This window comes from Suricata suricatta, chromosome 9 (genome assembly GCF_006229205.1).
Source record: "Suricata suricatta isolate VVHF042 chromosome 9, meerkat_22Aug2017_6uvM2_HiC, whole genome shotgun sequence".
In the NCBI taxonomy this organism is placed as follows: Eukaryota; Metazoa; Chordata; class Mammalia; order Carnivora; family Herpestidae; genus Suricata; species Suricata suricatta.
The window spans coordinates 108,429,926-108,447,897 of record NC_043708.1 but is presented as its reverse complement, the minus strand read 5'-3'; the positions used below and the strand labels follow the sequence as shown (position 1 = coordinate 108,447,897).

General features: G+C 33.7%; 1 protein-coding gene and 1 pseudogene across 1 annotated transcript in view; one reads left to right on the top strand and one right to left on the bottom strand.

Annotated features, from left to right (window-relative positions):
* Positions 1-17,972, top strand: part of MYO9A (myosin IXA) — a 269,955-nt gene that overhangs the window by 122,868 nt on the left and 129,115 nt on the right. Inside the window, exons 15-17 of the mRNA XM_029952268.1 lie at positions 5,897-5,972; positions 13,401-13,544; positions 14,888-14,927. Of these exons, the coding sequence (XP_029808128.1) occupies positions 5,897-5,972; positions 13,401-13,544; positions 14,888-14,927 (260 nt within the window). The remainder of the gene's footprint in view (positions 1-5,896; positions 5,973-13,400; positions 13,545-14,887; positions 14,928-17,972) is intronic.
* On the bottom strand, positions 3,795-4,198 carry LOC115301025 (annotated as a pseudogene).

Here is a 17,972-nt window from a genome sequence, read left to right as displayed (position 1 = left end):
CCCCACATCTGGCCCCCTGCTATAAGCGTATCAGTGCAGAGCCCAGTATGGAGCCTCTGTCCCCTTCTCTCTGCCCCTCTCTCACTTGCACTTTCTCAAAAATAAGTTAAATATTTAAAAAAAAAGTTTGTACTCTTTAGAAAAAAGGAAGAAAGAATTTAGTTTAGAATTCATGGATATGTTAAAAATTCAAAGATAATCAAAGAAGAGAGTATTTACAACTTCCAAAACAAAAGAAATCACAATATAAAGAAAATAATTCAGTAGAAGTCTAGACAGAAGCGTATAATAATTAGGGAGTAAAAGGCATAAAATAAGTCAGAAAAATTAGAAATGACAGTAATATTATGTTGGACCAAACTAAATAGTTAAGAAACAGATGATGCAGTTAAGGAAAAGAAACCTTGGAGTCAGTTAAGTATTGGACTTTGGCTCAGGTTGTGATCTTAGAGTTAGTGAGTTTGAGCCCTGCATCTGCTGTCAGCATAGAGCCTGCTTTGGATCCTATGTCTGTCTGTCTGTCTGTCTGTCTGTCTACCTGTCTCTCTCTCTCTCTCTCTCTCTCAAAAAATAAACATTTATAAAGAAAAAAATTAACTGTAAGATATTTATACAAGAAAAACCTAAAACGTGAACACAAAAAGATTCAAAATGAAAATACTGGAATAAAGTTGTATCAGAAAATTTGTTCTTGCTCTCTTGTACATCTTCCCACCATCTTTAGGCAACTCATGTTAAGATTTCTGTTTCTCAGTATGGAGGTTCCTCAAAAAACTATCAATAGAACTCCCCTATGACCCAGCAATAGCACTGGTAGGGATTTACCCAAAGGATACAGAAGGGCTGATGCATAGGAGCACATGTACCCCAATGTTCACAGCAGCACTGTCAACAATAGCCAAATCATGGAAAGAGACTAAATGTCCATGACCTGATGAGTGGATCAAGAAGATGTGGTATATATACACGATGGGGGTACTATATGGCAGTGAGGAAGAATGAAATCTGGCCATTTGTAGCAAAGTGGATGGACCTCGAGGGTGTCCTGCTGAGTGAAATAAGTCAGGCAGAGAAGGACAGATACCATTTGTTTGCACTCATAGGTCTAACAGGAGAAACGTAAGAGAGGACCATAGGGAGGGGAAGGGCGAAAGAGAGCTGGGGAGAAAGAAGGACACAGATCATGAGAGACTATTGAATACTGAAAACGAACTGAGGGCTGAGGCGGGAGGGAGAGGGGAGAAGGGGGTTATGGTCATGGAGCGGGGGCACTTGTGGGAAAAAGCACTGGGTGTTGTATGGAAACCAATTTGACAATAAACTACTATTAAAAAGATTTCTGTTTCTATTTAAAAAAAGATTTCTGTTACTATAAATTAGTTTTGCTATTTTAAAAATTTATAGAAATGGAATAATTGTATTCTTTTGTGTTCTGAATCTGTTATGCAACATAATGATAAACATTCATCTGTGTTGTTTCATATATAAGTAATTTGTTGTGTTGGGTTATTATATAGGTATAAACAATTATATTTACAGCTTTGTGTTTATCATTTGTTTCTTGATGAATATTAGGGTTATATTACTATTTTGAACTATTTATTGTGAGGAACCCTGCTGTAAATATTAAAGTCATTTTGTGTTCATATGGTTTCATTCCTAAGAATGAAACTTAGGGTTGTGACTGTGTCATAAAGTAGACATGTTTGATGTCATTAAGAATGATCACTCTTTTGGTACTTTAAAGATACTTCATTTTTGGGGAGCCTGGGTGGCTCAGTCAATTAAGTATCTCACTGTGGCTCAGGTCATGATCTCACAGTTTGTGGGTTTGAGCCCCATGTTGGACTCTGTGCTTACAGCTAAGAGCCTGGACCCTGCTTCAGATTCCGTCTCCTTCTCTCTCTCTCTGCCCCTCCCTTGCTCACACTCTCTCTCTCTTGTAAAAAATAAACATTAAAAAAAGATACTTCATTTTTGCCTTGTCATACATTATTTGTGATGACCAATTCAGATGTCATTCTATTATCATTCTTTCATATCTAATGTACCTTTTTTCCTCTGGATGCTTGACATTTTCTCTTTCTTTTGTGGTTTTCAGTAATTTGTGATGTTCCTAGATAAGATTTATATTTTTCCCATTTAGGGTTTACTGTGTACATGTTCTTTAATTGTTTTTCATCAGACTTAGGAAAATTTTGGCTAATATTCTAAAATTTTTTCTGCTACAGTTTCTTTTCTTTCTGGATATCAGTTACATGTTTTTACAACATTTGATGCTGTCTCAGACTCCCCATACTCTGTTCATTTTTCTTTTATCTTTAATTCTTCAGGTTGGATAATTTTAGCAATTTCAGTTCATTGTCTTGTTAAAGTCCTCTCTTAAACCCATAGAGTGAATTTTTTGTTTTTAGTTGCAGACTCTCCATTTGGTTCCTTTTTACAGTTCCCAGTTGTCCCTTGAGATTTGCTATTAACTCATAAGACAATCTTCAACTTTAAGTTATTGAATATTGTGATAGTTATGGGTTTTTTTGTGCTAATCCTAACAAGTAGGCGATAGTGGAACCTGAAGCTGTTGGGATGGGATCAGGAGAGAGGTGCACAGGCCTTCATTTTCTGATCTGAGTGATCACTTGCCAGTGTTCAGTGTATTATTCCTTTTAATGTTAAACTATGATGTTGAAAAATAGGGGCACCTGGGTGGCTCAGTCGGTTGGGCATCCAACTTCGGCTCAGGTCAGATCTCACATTCGTGGGTTTGAGCCCCACGTCAGGCTCTGTGCTGACAGCCAGCTCAGAGCCTGGAGCCTGCTTCTGGTTCTGTGTCTCCTTCTCTCTCTGCCCCTCCCCCTCTCATGCTCTGTCTCTCTCTGTATCAAAAATAAATAAATAAAAAAAAATCATACACAGGGAAATAATAAAGTCAGTTAATATGCAGAAAGATCCACCCTCAAAGAAATGCCCTATTGTGTTTACAAGAAAGGTACTCTAAGAAAGAGAAGAAAATTTCTTGTGAGTATTTTATAGTTTAGAAGAATTTAACATGAAACCAATAAAGCAGTAGCACAGATTTAAGAGTATAAAATAATCAGAATGATACTGAAAATAGGTATTGAAATACTAAAGCACACAGAGGCATAAAGCTAAATCTGTTTGAGTTCAAAAAATAGTGGAAAATAGCTGAAAACTGAATTACTTATATTGAAGAAAGTTCTGAGATGATTATGTTTCAATACATAAAAGAAAACAATAAATATGGAGGGTAGAAAGGGAGAATTTGTCATAGGGATAATTGGTGCCTATAACTAAACAACTGATTAAATAAAACAAAAACAATGAATTCAAATATATAAGAAAATAGTCATTTAAAGTTCTAATTGAATTTGTTGATCTCAGGATATATTTCCAGTAATAGTTTATTGGAAATTCTCCTGGGGATTTACTTAGGAGTAGAATTGCTGGGTCATATGATAATCTTATGTTTATTTTTTTGACTAACTGCTAGAGTGTTTTCCAAGGTGTCTATATGAAAATGAAATTTCAACAGTGTTTATAAAGTTCCAGTTTTTTAATATCCTTGGGAGCACTTACTGTCTGTCTTTTTGATTATAGCCATCCTGCTGGGTGTGAAGTGGTATCTCATTGTAGCTTTGATTTTCATTTCTCTGATTATTAATGATGTTCAGCATCATTTCATTTTTACTTATTACTTATTAGCCATTTGCATGTCTTCTTTGGAAAAAAATATTTTTTCATATACTTTGTCCTTTTTTTTTTTTTTTTACAAGAGAACAAATCTACACCTTTATTTATTTACTTTTCAGTTAGTTTAAATCCTTGAAGGGTACAGCATCACACGGATTCTGTGGCCAATGGCTTTAGCAGGAAGGTTGCTTTGGAATTTGGCACGAACCATGCCACTGTTTCCATGAGCACAAGTTACTTTTCCCCAGATTACTCTGGTTTTGTTTGGTTTGCCACCAGGAGTCACTGTGTTGTTTTTTGCTTTGTACACATAAGTACATCTCTTACCTAGATAGAACTCAGTTTCATCTCGGGCATAAACATCTTCAATTTTAAGAAGGGCTGTGTGCTCCCTCTGGTTCTGAAGACCCTGCTTATAGCCAGCAAAAATGGCTTTGGACCACAGCCTTCCAGACATACTTGTTGTTTCAGGAGCCCTGTTCCCAGCAGGCCCCACTTATTTCCACCCAAAGTTCAGCAGCAGGAACCCCCCTCACCTCCCTACTTTGTCCATTTTTAAACTGGATTGTCTTTTTATTGTTCAGTTTTAAGAGTTCTTTTTATTTTCTGGATTAAATCCTTACCAGATATTTGATTTACAGACATTTTCTACCATTCTGTTGGTTGTCTTTTTACTTTCTTGATATGGGATCCTTTTGAAGCATAATGATTTTACGTTTTGATGATGTCCAGTTTATCCTTTTTGTTGTTGTTGCTTATGCTTTTGGTGATATATCTAAGTAATTTTATTTCCTAGTTCAGTGTCAGAAAGATTTACTTCTATATTCTTTCAAGAGTTTTATAATTTCAGGACTTATATTTTGGTTTTTGGACCCAACTTTATTTTTTGCATGAGGATATCTGGTTTTCCTAGAACCATGTACTGAAAAGATTATTCTTTTCCCATCGAATTATCTTGACACCTTTGTCAAAATTGAATAGATCATAAATGTAGAGGTCTGATCTGTATTCTCAGTTTCTTTCCCATTGATTTATCTGTCTTCCTTTATGTTAGTTTCATGGTGTCTCACTTACTGTCTTTGTAGTAAGTTTTGAATTCAGGAAGTGTGAGTCCTCCAACCATGTTCTTCTTTTCAGCATTGTTCTGGTATTCTGGGATCTTTGCCTTTCCATATTAATTTTAGGGTCAGTTTATTCATTTCTTCAAAAAAATGCTACCAGAATTTTAATAGAGATTGCATCAATTTGAAGATAAATTTAGGGAACATTGCAGATAAAATTTGGGAACATTTCTTAGTAGTATTAAATTTTCACACCCATGAGTATGAATGGAACTCCATTTATTTAGGTTTTCTTTTAATGTTCTCTTCATGTTTTGTAGTTTTCAGTGTAAATATTTTATACTTTTTAAAGTTTATTCTTTTTTTAAATTTTGATGTTATTAATGGAATTGTTTCTTAATTTTATTTTCTGATTGTTTATTACTATTGTATAGAAATACAACTGATTTTTAAATATTGATATTATATAATTGTTTTGAACTCTTTAATTCATCCTAATAATTGTTTGTTACTTAGGATTTTCTACATATAAGATTGTTATCTTGAATAGATACTTTTACTTCCTTTCCATTGTATTTTACCTATATTAAAAGTGTGTTGAAAATTCATGGCCTTATGTGTATAGAGCTTTAGTGTTTATCATATGATTTAAAGTAAATTATAACTTTAAAAATATTGGTAAAGGAAGGAATTTACAGTTTTTGATTCTCAGTGTCTAGACATAAGATTATTTGATCTCTAAAATTTAAGTTCTATGTCAGCAATATATTTACTGCTGAAAAACGATGCAAAGGAATCATTAGGAATTTTTTGAATATTAAAATAAATGAGCATATACATTTCTAAACCTTCAGCCCCAGTTACCCTTGATTTTCTGATAATTCTAAATGAGAGAAGAAATAAAAAGATTTATTATTTAATTTCCTATTTGGGTTCATTGTTGATTAAGGTTTGATTTGTAAGTAACAATCATGTGCCTTGGTTCATATTCTTATTTTGATCATTTCTGACATGTTTAGCAAATATTTACTATTGAAATACATTACTTTCATTTGTCCTTAGAAAAATTGTTGTTTGTTTAGTTTCTTTTAGCATTGATTTGAAAATATTTGCTTTTTATATGTTAGGTATAACCCGGAAAAATCCCAGAACACCTCTTTCTGATCTCCAGGGCATGAATACTCTAAATGAAAAAAATCAACAGTAAGTATGTTTTGTTTATATTTTCAAGGAGGTATAGAAGGAATAGTTAGAATTATTACTAATACTTACATGGCTTCAAACTTATGAAGAAAATCAGGTCTGGTTTGTTTTTCTTCTTTGAAGCTTTTATAAATGGTATCATAAAGTTTGAAACTGGACTAAATATGTGTTAAGTAGTTACAGTACTGTTTGCAACAGCAGTTGCTATAAGAGGTTAAGACTGAGAGGATTTGAAATGGTACATAATAAGGTTGATACACATGTTTAATGGGAAAGTCCTATTCAGTCTTTATACATTAATGTAGCAGTTTTTATAAGAGAACATATACAAAACACACATATACATCAGGAAGCATACCATCAAAATGAATCTACCACAAGTTCAGAACCAGAAGATTATTAATATTGCTGGAGCCACCTGTATGTTATCTGATCATTCCCTTCCTCCTTCCCCTCAGATGACTGCTATACAGAATTTTATGTTTACCATTACTGTGCTCTTAAAAAAAAGTTTGACAGGGGCATCTAGGTGGCTCAGTTGGTTGAGTGTCTGACTCTTGATTTCAGCTCAGGTCATGATCTCACAGTCGTGAGATGGAGCCCTACATTTGGTTCCATGCTAGGTATGGAGCCTGCTTAAAATTCTCTCCCCCACTGAATCTCCCCTTTTCAAACATGTCTGCGCTCTCTCTCAAAAAAGTTTTATGAAAATGTATATTTCTTCTAAGCAATACATTATCTTTGCTCTTTTCCTTCAACAGTATTCATTATGATTCATTCATCTTGTTGCATGTAGTTTATTTTTTTTAGTTGCTGCATAATATTATATGCTGTTCGTGGGGGATAGGAAGTTATCGTTTAATGGATGCAAAGTTTCAGGTTGGCTAAAAGTTCTGGAGATAGTGGTGATGGTTGTAGAGTAGTGTGAATGTATTCAATGCCAATGTACTCATGTACAATGTACACTGGAAATATTAAAATAAACAGAGAACAGATTAGTGGCTGCCCATGGCCTGAGTAGGGGGTGGGTGAAATGAGTGAAGGTGGTCAAAAGGTACAGACTCTCAATCACGTAATAAATAAGTCCTGGGAAGCAGTAGATAGTATAGTTACCATAGTCACTAATACTGGATTGTGTATTTGTAAGTTGCTAAGAGAGTAGATCTCAAAAGTTCTCATCATAGAAAATAATTTGTAACTGTGTATGGTGATAGATATTAACCATAGTTATTGTGGTGATCATTTGGCAGTATATACTTATATATACAGTATATACTTATACAATCAGTATGTTGTAATATAATGTATCAATTATTTCTCAGTAAAAATGTAATAAAATAGTTAAAATGGTAAGCTTTATGTTACATATTTTTTATCACAATAAAAAAATTCCATAGCATTAATATAGCATAATTTGTCTCAGTGGATATGTGATTCTTTTACTACTAGAAATGGTGCTACTGTATTATTTTTAATTTTTTTAATGTTTATTTATTTTGAGAGAGAGAGAGTGTGTGTGTGTGCACACATGCCTGTTGGGGGGAATGGGAAGAGAAAGGGGAGAGAGAGCAGCCAAGCAGGTGCTGCACTGTCAACACAGAGCCCATTGTGGGCTTGGTCTCATGAACCGTGAAATCATGACTTGAGCTGAAGTCAAGAGTCAGACGCTTAACCAACTGAGCCACGTAGGCACCCTGACTAATGATGCTATTTAAAAAAATAATTTTTATTTATTTTTTTGAGAGAAAGAGAGAGAGAGAGAGAGAGAGAGACAGCATGAGGAGGGTAGGGTCAGAGAGAGAGGAGGCACAGAATTGGAAGACAGGCTTCAGGCTCTGAGCTAGTTGTCAGCACAGAACCTGATGCGTGGCTGGAACCCACACACTGTGAGATCATGACCTGAGCAGAAGCCGGACGCTTAACCAGCTGGGCCACCCAGTTGACCCAATGGTGCTATTTCAAACATGCTCATACCAATCTTCTGGTTCACTTATTATTTCATTGCTAGGATATGTACTTAGTAGTGGAACTGTTAATTCAGTACAGTATGTGCATGTTAGATTTATAAGATAATTCCAATTTTTTCCCCCAAGGTAGTTGTATTAATGTACATTAAAAGGGGCAGCTAAAAGTTCCCATAGCTTCATTTCTTGCCAGCACAATCAGTTGACTATCTTCTTAACTTTAGGTAATCTGGCAGTTATAAAACAGTATCTTATGATTTGCTTTTCCCTGCATATTAATGATGTTAAACAATTTTTATATATTTTATGGCTCTTCATGTATTTTGAAATGCCATTTCTTTGTCCATATTTCTCTTTTTAAAAGGATTTATTATAAATTTTATGTACTGGTGCCATTTCAGTTGTTTCAAATTTGTTCTCCCAGTTTGTAACCTATTTTTTTACTTTCACCATTTTTAGCAGTCTGCACGTGTCCATGTATAGATTTTTGCAATTCTATCCCATATATACAATTGTGTAATCAATGCCACAGTCAAGACACATAACTTTTTCATCATCACAGAAGAACTCGTTCATGCTGCCTCTTTCTGTTTACCCCCTCCTTCCCTTTCCTTGTCCTTTCCTCTAGCAACCACCAATCTCTTCTTCATTTTTTTAGTTTTGTTATTATGCACATGTTACATAAATAGAATCATGTAGGATGAGACTGTTAGGGAGAAAAATCTTTTTCTCTTCTTATGTTCAGTAGCTGGGGGCTTGTGAATTAAACTTATGAAAGACAGATTAACAGGAGAAAAAGCATATAATTTTTGTTAATATTTTATATGCATGAGTATTCACAGAAAAGAAGTGAAACACACTTGGGGGCTCATGTACTCTTTTTTTCAAAGGAAAGAGGTTTTGGGCTTTAAGGGATTATAAAATGTGGGGCAGTGACTAGGGAATCGATGGGGGAACTAATGGAAGATGAGGATTATTTTAGTAAGGTTTATTTAAGCAAACTCATTTCAGTTCCTAGTCTCTTATCTCAGGGGATAAAAGCTGCTCTTTTCTTCCTTATATGGAAGAGGGGGACACTCTTACAAAGGGAAATTTATGCCCAGCTTTTAAAGGGTTAAAGGGAGGGGACAGAACTGACTCTTCCTGTATCTGTTGCTTCTTAGTTCCCTTATGTAGTGTAATTTGGGGTATCATGTCCTAATCCCCTTCCTTACATTGAGATTAGCTCTTTTCAACTAACTCATTAGGTTATTAGATGTATCAGTAATTCATTTATTTTTATTTCTGAGTAATCTGTTTTTTTAGTTGGGTTGTCGTCTTATCAGGTTGTAAGAGCTATTTATATATGGTAGATCTAGATCCCTTATCAGATACATGATTTGAAATATGGTGCAGAGGTTTTAATTTTGAAGAAGTCTAATTTATCTGTTTTCCTATTTTGCTATACTTTTGTTGTATTTAGGAAATCATTACCTAAGCCTAGGTCACAAGGTTTACTCTCTCTGTTTTGGTCTAAGAATTTTATAGTTTTAGCTTTTAAATTTAGATGTGATTGATTTTGAATTAATTTTGTATGTGCTAAGAGACAAAGATCCAACTTCTTTTGCATGTGGCTATTTAGTCTCCTCAACACCATTTGTTAAAGTGTTGGTCTTTCTCTGTTGAATTGTCTTGATTCCTTTGTCAAAACTCAATTGACCATAAATAGAAGTGTTTATTCTGGATTCTCAATTTTATTTGTTGATATGTATGTCTTTCCTTATGCCAGTACCATATTGTCTTAATTACTGTAGCTTTATAATAGGCTTACAAATCAGAAACTGTAATTCTTCCAGCTTGTTCTTTGCAACATTGTTTTGGTTATTCTGGATTCTTTGCATTTCCAAATGAACTTTAGGATTATCTTGTTATTTTCTGCAAAAAAAAAAATCCAGCATTTTTCTAGAGATTATGTTGAATCTATATTTTGGGGAATATTGTCATGGAATATCTTTTCACTTCATTAGATCTTTAATTCTTTTAATAATATTTTTTAGTTTTAGTGTAAAAGTCTTATACTTCTTAAATTTACTCCTTACTCCTAAGTATTATTTTTCATGCTGTTATAAATGAAAGAATTTTTTGCTTTCATTATCAGTTCATTGCTATTATATGGAATGTAATTGAATATTTTAACCTTAATTCATAAGTTCTTATAGTTTTTTAGTGGATTCCTTAGAAATCTCTATATGTAAGATCATGTCATATGTGAATAAATATAATTTTATAATTTTATAAATTTATAAATTCCAATTTGGATGTCTTTATTACTTTTTCTTATTGCTCTGGCTAGAAACTTCAGTGTTGAATAAGTGTGGCAAGAGCTCACATGCTTGTCTTATTCCTGATATTAGTGAGAAATCTTCCAGTTTTTTTTTTTTTAACCATTAAGCATGATGTTGTCTGTTGGGTTTCTTTTTTAATAGATGCCCTTTCTCTCTCTTTTAAAAGTTCATTTATTTATTTTGAAAGAGAGAGACAGAGCACACAAGTAGGGGAAGGACAGAGAGCAAGAGGGAGAAAGAGAGAAAGCAGGCTTCATACCACCAGTCCAGAGCCTGAAGTGGGGCTCAAACCCACAAACTGTGAGATCATGACCTGAGCCAAAATCAAGAGTTGAATGCTTAACTGACTGAGCCATCCAGGCACCCCTGATTCTTGAGCCTTTGAGAATGTGATATCTCTCCTCTGTACTTAAAGACCAGAATCTTGTAGGATCTGTCTAGAAACTCTTTTGTTAGGTCTTGAGTCTACTTGACTGACCTATTTTGTTAATGATTTTTCATCTTGTTTTGCTTTATAAGTAATCTTTCCTACTTCCTCATCTCTAAGTCTCCTCTTACTAGTTTAAAATCTCAAGGTTGTCTTTAATTCCTTCTTTCTCAGATAATCCCCGTTTAATCCATCAGCAAGTTACATTGGCTATCCCTTAAAATGATATCCTGAATCTCACCATTTCTTATTACTTCCACTGCTATTGGCCTGTTGTAGATGATTATAATAGCTTCCTAAAATAATGTTCCTGCTTTTGTCCTTGGCCCCTCAAACAGTTTTCAGTATAGCAACCAGATTATTTTAATATAATGTAATATGTAAATATATGTAATGTAAAATACGTTTTAATATAAAAAAAACTGATTCATGTCAATGTTTTGCTGAAAATCCTTCTTTGTCTTCCTTTCTCATTCTCATTAAAAGCCAAAATTGCTTACATTTCCTAGAGGGTATATGTGGCATGGTTTCCTCCTTCCTAACTCTGACTTGATCTACCATTTCCTCCTACTTACTCCATTCCAGCCTTGCTGATTTATTTAATATATCTCGGACTCATCAACAAAATTCCTGCCTCCTACACTGCATGTTTGCTCCTCTCTCTGAGTAGAGTGCTCTTTTTTCTGATAATTGCCTGATTTGCTTTTTATTTCCTTTACATCTCTGTTTATTTTTTTAAATTTTTTTTTCATTTTGATGAGTTAATTTAAATTTATTCCATCTCTAATTTTACTTAAATACATGGAAATTTATAAATGCTGAAGAAGGGGAAAATACTTAGTACACTTTTTTTAATAGTTTATTGTCAAATTGGTTTCCATAATACACCCAGTGCTTCTTCCCACAAGTGCCCCCCACCATGACCATCATCACCCGCTTCCTCCCTCCCCTTCCCCCTTTCCTTTACAACTCTGTTTAAATGAAGCCTTATCCATCAGACCTCTCCTGGCTTCCCTATTAAAAAGGCTAACATGCTGGCATTCTTTTTCTATTTTTAAAATTTCTTCTTGGCACCTATTATCTGACACACAGTGTATTTTTTTATGTGTTTTCTTCGGTTTGAATTTAAGTAACATGAAGATGCTAGAAAAAAAATGGACACTATTTGGTGCTCAATAAATATTTTTGAATGGATATATTCTGCATTTTTATTAGTGTTACATTTTTTATTTTTAGGACCTTTTTGTTACTTTGTTTTCTCAATTTTTAAATTTTTCTTAGCATCTTATTTTATAGATGCAATATTTTCTCTCTTCTCTAAGCATATTACTGAGGGTTAAACATATTTTTCCCCTCTGCCTGATTTTTTCCCCTTCAAGTTGTTTATGTCATGATGGTTTGTTTTAGTCTGTTTTATGCTTGGGGCTTTACTCAGATGTCTGATGAACCTTGGTTGGCTGTTAATATTCATTATTGAAACACTGAAAAGCTCATTGCAATCTGATTAATTGGGTGTGTGGTCAATCTATAGAACATATTAGTATCTTTGGGTGTTTCTTCTTGAGATGGTCACATTGCACACAAAAGTTTATTCTCATCTTCTGCCTGGAGGATATAGTTTCAGCTGCTAGCATTCTGGAGCCAGTGGGGTAAGAGGATTGAGAATCCATTTTCAGTATTACCTTTCACTTCTGTATAGCATACTCATCCTCCGTTGTGTCTGGTGCTGCCTCGTCCATGGTTCATGAACTTTCTCTTTCATCCTCTTGCTTACGTAAGGGACAGTTATCAGGCTGCATGGAGTTCTTACTGCCTCTTAAACTAACTCTCAACTAGTGCTCTTTCTTTTTAACCCACATTCCCCACCACTTCCATGGGTACTTGGTACAAACAACTCTGGAGCCTTTGGGAGTTCTGTAAATAAGGATGCTTCTCATTCTTCCCCAAGCCAGTTTAAGATTGCTTTCTGTATTCATCTGTTTTCCATATTTCAAAACTTGTGTTACTGTTGTCTCTTAGTATATTTTCTTTATTCTTAAGTGTTTATTCCTTTAAAACTTATTTTATTAATGTTTTTAGGGGTTTCTGGAGGAATCCAAATATGTGGTCAATTTGCTGCTTTACCTGGAAAGCCCTCTATTAACTCCTCATATTGTAATCACTGATAATTTTATCTGTTTTATTCACTCCTCTATCTCCAGTGACTAGAATATTGCTCAGCCCATAGGAGATGCTTAGTAACTTTGGTAGATGTATTTGTAGTGAGTGAATTTGTGAATAAGACCTCTCAGGAAGAAATTAAATATTCCATAGGATAGGACATCCTATTAGGATTGTAAGTTCCTTTAATAATATTTGGAAGTTCTAAAATCTAACAAAAACCATTATATTACTATAATATCTTATATTATTTACTGATTATAAATAGTTAATTAGATTTAAAAATATTCGCTATATAATGTGCTCATCTACATGCACATTTGTATGTGAATGTGTCAGAATCTATAGAAATCCTTTGTTTTGAATGAGGAAAAGGTTAGTCTAGATTGATTGGTAATCTCTGTGATAAAACTATTTTTTGCTAGGTTAGCTTTTTTGGTAGATTTTAACTTTAGTGTTGAAAGTTTTAAATTCTGCTTATTTAAGCAAATTGGAAAGTGTTATACATGTCTTAGTTAACTAAAGCAAATTGTACTGTATTTAATTTTTACAGTGATACATTTGATATTGCCTGGAATGGCAGAACTGGGATTCGTCAGAGCAGACTATCAAGTAGCACCTCCTTGCTTGATAAAGATGGGATCTTTGCTAATTCAGCTAGCAGCAAACTCTTGGAAAGAGCACATGGAATTCTCACGTTAGTATTGATCAGAAATGTGGAGTACTTTTTATAACTGGTTTAAAATTTCTGGCTAAAAAAAGAAGAGGGGTGATGGTGAATCATTATTTTCATAAGGAGAATTTTGAGTGAAACAAGTGAATCAAAAATAGCTGTGAATCTCCTGCACTAAGAAGCTTAGCAGTTTGTTTTCATCTCCCCAGGAGAATCATGGTTGAATGTACTTATGTAGATAATTCTTCCTTACTCTTTGACAGACTCTGCATCCAAATAAAGGAAAACTGTTCACTCTTTTTAGGATTCTCAGTCTTGAATTGAACTTGTCTTTTCAATTTGACAGTCCTAACAAATTGGGCAGTAAGATCCCCTATGAAATGGGGACTAGAACCATATATTGTGATATATAACCTTTATCCAGCCTGCCATTCTTCATTACCTAATTATAGGACTGCTTTGAGAGTATAAGTATAACTATGCAGGGTAGGCCAGTAAAAAGTTCTTAGCTACCTAAATCCATGTATTTTTCAGACACTATTTCAGAACATATTTTTTGGCTACTAGCTTGTATGACTAATCCCTAAGTCATTGCTTAACAGTGCTGGTAGGTTCAATTTATTTAAGTTTTGTGATACTTCAGAATTGTAAATTAACTCATTCAATCCTCACAACAACCAAGAGGTTGGTGGTATTATGATCATCATTTTACATTTATTATATTCTACATTATTTTACATTATTACATTAAAAAACCAAATTTAGAGAAGTTAAAAATCCTACACTAGTAAGTGGTAGAGTTTTAGATTCAAGCTTAGGTCTGTCTGACTCCCCAGCTTATGTTCATGAGCTTTGGGCATTATTCCTCTTATTTCTGTTGTCATTAAAAGATAACTCTTGATGCAAAATTAATGTTGAGTTATAAAGAAGAAAAACCAGAACAGAAGATATTTTTTAATTTCTAAAAGGAGAAAGATGTAAGTTTTTTGAAAAGTACATTTTAAAAACCCATGAAATTAGGCATCTTTTTAGAGTCTTAAGATGACAGAAACAAGGTTTCTATAGGTATAAGAAAGCAAAAACGTAATAATGTCCAAAAGAAAACAATTTTAGTTTTGAATGTATGTTATGTTACTGATTATCAGGCTTAAATCTGTTTATACCTATGTTACAGAGCAGGTATCTCTTGGTCACTTGTCCTTGCTTATTTTTCATTCCTGAAGGTGCCTGCTTAGTTGAATTACACAGTATTTTCATATAAAAGACCTATATCTTGGAAATTGGTATATAATCTATTGTTTTACTAGAGACCTGGAAAGCATTCATCTATACTGTCATTATTTCTAATATATGATCTGTCTCTGTAGGAGAAACAAAAACTTCAAATCTAAGCCTGGCCTTCCAAAGGTGAGTATTATGAAAAAGAATTTTTCTATTTGTGCCCTACTCTCTAATATATTTTTTTTATCATTCATGCAAACAGTCTTTGTAAATAATCCCAGATAAGCAATACCTTATTGGTACCCAAATTAGGGATTAATTTTATATATTCAGTTAACTTTATTTTAAAAATAACACTGGATTTAGGAAATGGCCAGGCTTAATGGTTCAGGCAAATAGTTGTGATACATCTCATATTTCAGTGTTTGAAAAGCTTTTGGGTTATAAATGTTAATTTTTGTTAAGTAATTGCATCTTTACATTAGATCTTTTCACTTATCCTTAAGCCAGGCTAAGGTCAAATTTTGAATATTACCTGATTTTAAATAATTTCTAATTATTGCTCATCTAACTTACTAGCATTAGCACTAGTTAGCCAACTTTTTCTATAAAGGCCCAGATAGGCTTGCAGGCCTGTGTACAGTCTATGTTGTAACTCCTTGGCTCCTTAGCTGTGCTATGGTAGCACAGATGCAGCTATAGACAATATGTGACAGAATAAGTGTTACTGTATTTCAATGAAGCTTTATTTTTAGACAATGAAATTTGTATTTCATATAATTTTGCACGTGCTCTTAAGTATTATTTTATTGTTTTTTCAACCATATAAACCATATAAAAGCAGTAGACAGGATTTGGCCCATGGCTATAATTTGCCTACCCTGATCTACAGAGTTTATGCTGAGATGGCATTCCAAAAATATGTACTGAATTTACTAAAGAAAAAAAAATTTTATTGTTTCTTCCTCTTGTACCCTCCTAAAGAAGTTCTATCACTTGTAACATTTTTGATGAATTTCAAATTTTTAAAAGAACTGAAAAAGAGCTCTTTATTCTCAGATTTTCTAGTTCAAAAAACAAAAAAAAATGAGGTTATTTCTACTTAAGCCTCCTTGGTTTCTATAGAAAAGGTAATGCAGTTCTTCTGTGGTTTCTGGTAGTGGTAAGTCTTGTTTTAAAGCACAAAGAAAATTGACATTAAGTGGTTTGTACTTACTTTTCTTATCATGAAAAGATTTTATGTAGAGAGAAAGGCAACTACTTTCATTATCAAACAACTTTGTTCATTTGTGTTTCTTTTTTTCCTTCACTGTCTCTTTAGCCATTTACTATTTTGTTTCTGTTTCAAGTTTTTTGTAAATTCTAGTTAATTAACATATATGTATTATTGGTTTCAGGAGTAGAATTTAGTGATTCATCACTTACATATAACACCCAGTGCTCATCATGGCAAGTGCCCTCCTTAATACCCATCACCCATTTAACCCATCTCCTGCCTCCCTCCCCTCCAGCAACCGTGTTTGTTCTCTAGAGTTAATCTTATGGTTTGCCTCCCTGTCTCTTTTCTTTCCCCCTTCTTCCCCTTTGTTCATCTGTTTTGTTACTTAAATTCCACATCTGAGTGAAATCATATGGTATTTGTCTTCCTTTGTCTGATTGACTTCACTTAGCATAATATACTCCAGCTCCATCCACGTCATTGCAAATGGCAAGATATCATTCTTTTGATGGCTGAGTAATATTCTAGTGTGTGTGTACACACACACAAATATATAAAGATTTATATATGTAATTATATACACATACAAGATTTATATATATGTATAATTATTTATATTACATATTACATATGATGATATATAAATGTATTTAGTGCCTGCATAAATATGTAAGTGTATACACATTTATATATAAATGTATATGTACACGTGTGTGTATGTATACTGAATGCTAACATTGGGTCTAGCTATTCGTATCATTCTTTTTACTCTCCTCAAATGGATAACTTCTCTTTAAATTTCATATAGTTTAAAAATATTCATGTTCAGAGGGTGCCTCGGTGGCTCAGTAGGTTAAATGGCTGACCTCGGTCCCGGTCATGACTAATGGTTCATGAATTTGAGCCCCATGTCGGGCTTTGTGCTGATAGCTCAGAGCCTGGAGCCTGATTCTATGTCTCCCTCTCTCTCGGCCCCTTCGCTGCTTGAACTCTGTCTCTCTCTTTCTCTCCAAAATAAATCAACATTAAAAAATTTTAAAAAATAATCATGTTGGCTACACCTGAAGTAAAAAATTCTATTCAATTATCAGTGATGGGAATCCCATCTATTTCTCTATTTTTATTTATTTTTATTGTCATATATACAGTGTTGTATTAGTTTTGGGTGTACAACATATTGATTACTTGATTCCATACATAGTGCTTACCACTTGTCACCAACAATATTATTACAGTATTACTGACTATATTCTCAATGCTGTACTTTTCATCCATGTGACTTTTCATTTTATAACTGGAAGTTTGTATTTCTTAATCTCTTTTATCTATTCATCCCTCCCGTCTGGCAACATCAGTTTCTTTTTTTTCTGTATTTGAGTCTGTTTGTTTGTTTTTTCTGGATTCCACCTCTACATGGAATCATATGGTATTTGTCTTTCTCTGTCTTATTTCACTTGACATAATATTCTCTAGGTCTATCCATGTTGTCACAAATGGCAAGATCTCATTATTCTTTTTTATGGCTAAGTAATAGTCCCACTGTGTATATGTGTGTGTTTGTATACACAAATACCACATCTTCTGTATTCATTCATCTGTTGATAGGCACTTGGATTGCTTGCATATCTTGACTCTTATGAATAATGTTGCAGTGAATATAGGGGTGCATATATATTTTCAAATTAGTGTTTTCATTTTCTTTGTGTAAATACCCAGTGGTAGAATTTCTGGATCATATGGTGTATCTTTTTAATTTTTTGAGGAAACTCTGTATTATTTTTCTTAGTGGCTGTATCACCAACAGTGTGTAAGGGTTCCTTTTTCTCCACCACCTTGCTAAATATTCACTTATTATTTCTTGTCTTTCTATTGCTAGCCATTCTGATAGGTGTAAGATGATACTTCACTGTGGTTTTTGATTTCTATTTCCCTGGTGATGAGTGATGTTGAGCCATCTTTTAATGTGTCTGTTGACCATCTGTATTTCTTCTCTGGAAAAAATATCTCTTTGG